The sequence below is a fragment of the Hyalella azteca genome, unplaced genomic scaffold, assembly GCF_000764305.2.
Source record: "Hyalella azteca isolate HAZT.00-mixed unplaced genomic scaffold, Hazt_2.0.2 contig1645, whole genome shotgun sequence".
In the NCBI taxonomy this organism is placed as follows: domain Eukaryota; kingdom Metazoa; phylum Arthropoda; class Malacostraca; order Amphipoda; family Hyalellidae; genus Hyalella; species Hyalella azteca.
Genome location: NW_025931949.1, coordinates 880,624 through 887,710, shown reverse-complemented (window position 1 = coordinate 887,710; position 7,087 = coordinate 880,624). Strand labels below are relative to the sequence as shown.

The window sequence follows — 7,087 nt, the reverse complement described above, 5'->3', positions numbered from 1 at the left end:
TTAAACTGCCTGTTACTTGCTATGAAAACTCTGCCATGTGAGTATTTCTTCACATTCACCTTTATGGCTGTAATTTTGCTTTTGTGGAGACCTCAGGTCAGACTTTGAATTAGTCAGCCACACAGTTCATATTAATTTATGCAAGAATTGCATTTGGTATACCCCATACCTACTTTGGGGGCTGGAGCTCAAGTATATTCAATTAAAGCATCACATTTCACAAACTCCCTTTGATCCATGTTCAAAAATGAATGTGAATCCTACAATAGCAAGGAAGTATATACATTTATTATGGCTAATATGTATTTAGTTCTTCATTTTTCTTTTCAAAATATCAAGAGTCAGCCTGCACACTCTAAATAGTTCTTTGCACTCTGTCACCACCACAATTGCTCCCTCTGATGTAGCACACTCGGTGCCATCCACTCCTCACCTGTCTTCTCACACCTCTGTCATCACTCTCACTTGTGAAATGATAATTTCATTAACATGACAAAATATTTTAGGCGGTTACTTGGATTCAATGCTGAAAATAAATATTTCTAAGAATAGATGAGTAAATCTTTATGGTGTTTTGTTCAATGGAATATAATTGTATGTACTTTATAGCTTCACCTGCTAATTTAACAGATCTTCAATTCTTTCCCAATGACAATGACATGGTTGATAGTCCCAAATTAGCCCAATAATTGCAATATTTAGAATGGACTCTGTTCCTTATGTAACTTGAATTAAGGTGGGTTGTTATGGGTATGCTATGCTCAACCTTCCATTAAATCCTAGTGTAAGAGTGATGCTGGATTGATTTTAAATGGCAGCTCAAGTGCACCCATAAAAACAATTAAATAATTAATTTGTAATATATATTGTTCAAGGTGATAGATTAATCTAGTTATGATTAGCATGAGAATCTGAGCCTTAATATTTTTTTCATTCAAAATTTAAAATTGAGCTAATGGCTCATCAGCTGAATTTTTGTGGCATGTTCTGCTAGATCACCTTTGAATTGTCTCCACTACCTTCTTGTAAATTTTGCAGCAACACCAAGACACAGTATCTCTAGTGAGATCTGACAAATTTTATCTCGTTATAAAGTTTAATCTGCTCAATTAATTTGATGAATGTAAAGTTTTTGATTCTTGACAATAATTCTGTATGAAATTGCAAAAAAATATACTGAATCATTGAGAGTAGAGACCTCGTTTCACTTAGTTGAGGTTTTATCAGGTGGTCATCAATGTAATATCTTGTACATTGATGAAACTCATTTTTGTTGAAAGATAAAGAAATTTCTACTTGCACAGAATTCACACTACTTTACATTTGGTTCAAAATATAGTTTTTTCCTAAATTATCATCAGCACTGTCATGATTAGCCTTGAATAGTTTGGAATTATCATAAGGATCATATTTCAAGTGCCATTCTAACTTGGGTTTTCTATGATCTTTTCAAACAAAAGTTTAATTTTAAAATATCTCTATAATGGGCATCAGTTGAAACAATTTTGGCAAAAGCCTTTATGTTTTCTTATAATAAGTGCTGTAATGTAATCCCTGAGTTATTGTAGTTGATTGTACACTATGTACACTGTGAAACGGAGTCACCTTCATTCTAACATGCTTGCATTTTTTTTATTAAAAACCCCAATAGGTGCATATATATTGAACCACACTTTAGTGGTTCCATATATATTGGAACATTGAAAGATCGTTTGAGACTAACCTTCACTAGTGTTGAGGTCGGGACTAACTTTTCCTGCCAGTATAATATTGGAACTGATATGTCTATCCATTAGTCTTTGATTCACATATTACAAGAAGCCAAAACTTGTGCTGTGTCCTTGCCCCTTGGATCACAATACCAAGGCAGTTCATATGGCTCTGATATTTTACTGATCTATACCTGCAGCCATGTTACTGGCACAATAGTGTGTGTGATCAAAGTGTCCTACTTGCATTTATCCTGCAACTAAATCCTTCCAAGGGGCAGAGAAGAAATGGACTGAAGATTGATGTTATTCTATTAAGATTATAGGTTTTAAACACTGAAATTTTATCAGAAAAGTGTAGTTATAACTAATTAATTTAGCAGAATCCAAACGAATTAAGAACACAAGCATTAGAGATGATTTTATTTAGCAAAATGAGGGAATGATTTGTAAGTAAGTAAAAAATAACTTCTGCAGGCACACACTGTACTTCATATCCAGACTATTTTATTGTTTTCATTTGTTATTTTCTTCAACAGATTGCGATACCTTGAAACGTTTCATTCATTCGTTCAGATTTGGTTTGGATTGTTAATTTAAATTGTTAAAATGCAGGCTAGGTCGCCATTAGAGATGTTGCCTAGACCGCAACACATCAGAGAAGATGGCTCCTCTTCAAACTCTGTGCTCTTTGCTTACTGCTACATTTGCCAACGAGTGACGAGTGAGCCGCTTGTGAAGAACCCAACCAATCACCGCAAAGTTCTCGGATTCATATCCGAACGAGCTGCATTTGGTGATCCCATTTATTTGAAAATTGAAGAAAAGCTGCAGGGTTTGAATGCTAAAACACTTGCATCATGTAGTGCTTCGTTCCATGGTAGCTGTTACCGCAAAACCATCCATGCAGGTAACTACAAGAAAATAAAAGAGCAGTACTACAAGATTAATCCCAGGAAACGTCCTGCTCCCGTCAAGAAACAACCTGCCAAAGTCAAAGAGTCTTCTTTCTGTTTGTTTTGCCACAGAAAGCACAACTCGAAGAAGAATGCTTTGATTGTTGGAAAGCTGGCATCCAAAGATTTTGGTTGTTTGCAATCTTTTGTTAAGACCCAAGCAGTCTCTCTTGAAGTTCGCAAATTATTCTTGATCTGCTCGAATGCAATGAAACCTGTGCAAGTGGTAAGCCACGAAGTATGCTGGAAAAAGTTTATAGTGAGGCATGTTGGAAACTTGCATCTAAAGCCTTTGACTCCAGAAGACATTGCCAATGATGAATTTTTGTTCTATATCAAAGAAAAACTTACTCTGTCAGAAAGCATCTCTCTCCCGGTCTTACATCGAACATATGAATGGTTCCGCAGGAAGCACAGCTTACCTCTCACATCTGTCACTCGCCGCTCTCTCAAAAATTTGATCTTGAGTGAATTAGGTGACAGTGTTGTTATCAACAAGAGAACAAAACGCACCTGCGAGTCCCTGAGATTTGCACGGAGAGCCAAAGAAAGCTCAATCAAGAAGTCTATCAGAGAAATTGCTCTCTTGGATGATGCATTGAATACTACCAGCATTCTGGACAGACTGAGGTCCAGGTGAGCTCTATTGGTAACTTGCAAGCCTTACTTCCCATTAATTAATTCTTAATCTATAAGTGTGGGACAATTTGTTTTCACTATTTCCTTTTAAATCAAAATCGTTAAATTTCTTATAAATATCTTATATTTTTTATAATATATAAGTATTTTCCCTTGATTCATTTGTTCATGAGTAAAAAAAAATTAATTTTTTATTTCAGGAAATCTTGCATCGAAGAAGCCCCGCAGTCTTGCGATGGTGTGGTCAACAAGTTTCCGGATGAATTGCTACTGAAGATATTCCGTAATTTGACTACAGAGGAGCTAGGCAGAAGTGTGGTTCCTGTTTGTTCAAGGTGGAGGAATGTTGGTCGAGATCCAATCCTTTGGAAAGATATAATCCTCAAACGAGATGAGCCAGAGCGCAGGAAAAGCTTCGTGTCTCTCCTTCGCTCTTGCCGTGAACTACGCTCGCTCAAGATACCCGAAAGCAGCAACGTCCATCCTCCTGACATCTCCGAGATAATTCAAGCGGTTTCATCGCACTGCCCGCGCCTTGTTGAACTTAGGTGCCCACACCGACCTGCTGTGCCTCAAACAATTCTTCAACAGCTTGCCAACAATTGTCTTGACCTCGAGATTGTTGATTTTTCTCAATTCATCTCCACTGACTTGCTCATCGATCCAGACTTCCTGTTGCCGCTTGTAAAGCTCAAGAAGCTCAACCGTATTCAAGTCGGCCATTCTCGCTTCTTTTTTGGCGACAATTTCTTACGCGAGCTCGCCAACAGTAGTCAGTCACGTACCATCGAGCACATTGATGTCGCTGGGTTCCTCTTCAGTGACGACACTTACCGCTACTTCATCAGGAGGGTCTCAAGTAAACTCAAATCGCTCGCCATCTCTCCCAGCATTCTGACCAAGGGCTTCGGTTTCATCGTTCAATGTATTGGCTTGCATGAATTGCACCTCAAAGTTGGCTATCACGCCACTTCATGTGAAAATCAATTGTCCACCCTGCGTAATCTTATCAACTTGAAAACTTTGCGCCTAGAATTTGTTGATTTGAGCCACAATGCTGAACTTGTGCAACTCTTTCGGGAGCCCACATTTGCCAAACTTGAGGTCTTTGAACTGATAAGCTATCATGACAACGTGTCGGATTACTTCTTGAACCTGTTGAGTTTCACGATGCCATACCTGAAGGAATTGACTCTTCGATCGTTGGTGCAAGTGACGGACGAGGGCTTGAGTCGCCTGATGCAGCGCTGCCAAAACCTCACCAAACTCACCTTGATTGACATGGACGGCGTACGGGGCAGGGCTTTCGAGCAGCACGCGCGCGACCTGCCTAACCTGCGCACGCTCCGTATCGTGCGATGTCCTCGAATTACATCAATGCTTGTCAACGAATTCCGTGTGAGAAAATTCACAAAAAATATCAACATTATCTGGGAATCTTGCTGAAAGTTGTGTGTGAAGCACATGGTGATGATCAATATTCATTATTGCCCTCAGATAAGTTTGTGTGAACATACTCCTGTACATTCATTGATCGATTATAGGTGTTCATTTGTAACGTTTAACATTTTAATATAATATTTTATTTCTCTTTTATATATAGTGATGTTATTGGATGGATTCTGCAGCACTTCATGTCAAGTGCCCTACATATATTTGATTTTTTCAGTTCACTTAGACAGAATCTGCCTTATAGTTATCCTTGAAAACTTACTGACCTCAACAATGTCAGTAGTGTCAAAGTGATTTATTCGGCTACAGATTTTGCTGGAAATTTGTACACATATGACATTGCAGAGTTTCTGCCACTGATCCTGGTACTACTTCATACTATTGGTTAAAAAGCTGGAAATGTTTTCTCGAGTCTATGAGATGAGTCTGATGACATAGTTTTTGATGTTTTTTATGCTTGATGCAAATCCATTCATTTGCTATCTTAAGTAACTATCAATTACTCGCGTATTCCCGATTGCCAGTGGCTCGACGCCATCCCACTGCTGTGTAGATAAGCGACCGCAAGTTAAGAGCACCCTCAGCGTTTGTAGGGAGATACTTCAGAGGAAATTATCTGACGTTTTGACTCTTAATTTAATATGTAGTACTCATGGAACTTGAAATCTCATGATTTTGGCTACCAAAATTTTTGCCCTCGTTTTTTGTGTACATTGTTTTCAGGTGTTTTGTTCAAGCAAGTGTTTTGAATTATTATTAGTGTAAACACTAATAATAATTTTGGCTACCAAAATTGTTGCCCTCGTTTTTTGTGTGCCTTGTTTTCAGGTTTTGTTTTGTTCAAGCAAGTGTTTTGAATTATTATTAGTGTAAACACTAATAATAAATCTCTGAGTTGCGCTATGTCAACGAGTACTCACACCGGAATTTGATATTCATTTTCAGGTGGAAATATGACTCGATATCGCGTCAATTTTGTGGGGAATGTGAGATTTTCTATAGAAAGTACTGGCACTGGCGACTGTATCTTAGTATTGCAACTCTCTAGAACTTGTGTAGTCCGATATGCTCCCCACTTATCCTCCTTGATGCATATATCTTGGAAACTATTTCACTTTTCCGAGAATCTCGCAGTTTTCTTTCTTTGGCTCTAAACCTGAGATTCGTGGAACGTTACATCTATGTTCTCGCAGCGATAATTAAGGCATCGTTGACGTATTCGTGTCAAGGGATTAAAGCCCGTAATTAGGTGGATAAACCACACTTTTTCGTTAGCCTTCGGACTGTTTGTTCCGAACTTCCGATGCCATCTTGTGAGGTTGTAAGCTATGTTAATTTAAGTAAAATATATATTTTAAGGATATTAGTACTTGTGTGGCTTTTTGAGTTGCTCGTGCATATTTACTTGAGAAGTTATTGGTCGCGAGTCATCATTAGTACAATCGTCCATCACAGCTTTCTACACGAATTGAGTCACTAATGGCATAATGAACGTATTTAAAATGTCTTGATGGTTAATGCCGCAGCAAGAGTTCCTTATATTTTTCCCTTCACTGAGAGATTAAATTGAAAACTATTAACGTAATTGTAGGCGCTACCATCATCACCGCCCACATTCTGATCAACGTTTTTTTTATTTGCATTGAATATATTTGCGTATTGCCTTGCCGTTAGGTTATTGTCAATAAACTCCTCTTGCACTTACCACCTTGTCTAGTGAAGAGCATGACTACCCAAACTGCTGTTCTACTAAGCAAGTTAACGTCTTGAGAATAAAAGCCAACATGTATGTCTCTTCATTTTATTTCCCCGAGGTTATCGTGCGTAATTATAAATTATTTTCCATTTTTTTCTTCCTATAAAATATCGCCTGGAACAAAATACTCGTAGCTCGAACTCACCAAAGCCTTCGCTTTGCAACTAATTATTAAATGTAACGTTCAAGTGTTTAGTTTGCTTCCTCATTTTCCTGCGGTTATTCACATTCTCTTATCGTTTGAGTTTTGACTGTAGGAGTTAAGCTAATGCTTTAAGGGTAATGAATTTATCGGTAGATTAGTTGAAGTTGGTTCACACTATCAAGATTATAAAAGACTTGATGGGCACCATTTGTTCAAGCTTGTAAATTGTCGCTTGTATACAAATAATCTCTCCGCTTAAATTATAAAGAAATCTTCGACAAGAAATAACCTAAATTTATCCGTAAGTGTCGTGCCCCTTGTATTTGAAAAGCTTCTAGTGGTAGACGTCAATTACTCCATTCAACGAAAAAAACATACATTCAACTGCTGAGAATGTAATTAGAAATATGAAGACATATAGTAATCTCTC

At 37.7% G+C, this 7,087-nt stretch overlaps 1 protein-coding gene across 1 annotated transcript; it reads left to right on the top strand.

Annotated features, from left to right (window-relative positions):
* Positions 1-2,250: 2,250 nt before the first annotated feature.
* Positions 2,251-6,547, top strand: LOC108669462. The gene is made up of 2 exons (XM_018156800.2): positions 2,251-3,301; positions 3,505-6,547. The coding sequence occupies exons 1-2, from the start codon at positions 2,319-2,321 to the stop codon at positions 4,748-4,750; spliced, it is 2,229 nt and encodes a 742-aa protein (XP_018012289.1). The 5' UTR covers positions 2,251-2,318; the 3' UTR covers positions 4,751-6,547.
* Positions 6,548-7,087: the final 540 nt, after the last annotated feature.

Excerpts from the sequence above, each read along its gene's own strand:
- LOC108669462 (XM_018156800.2), top strand. The coding sequence starts at position 2,319 with ATGCAGGCTAGGTCGCCATTAGAGATGTTGCCTAGACCGCAACACATC. Across the intron at positions 3,302-3,504 it reads CTGGACAGACTGAGGTCCAG|GAAATCTTGCATCGAAGAAG; the intron begins GTGAGCTCTATT and ends TTTTTATTTCAG.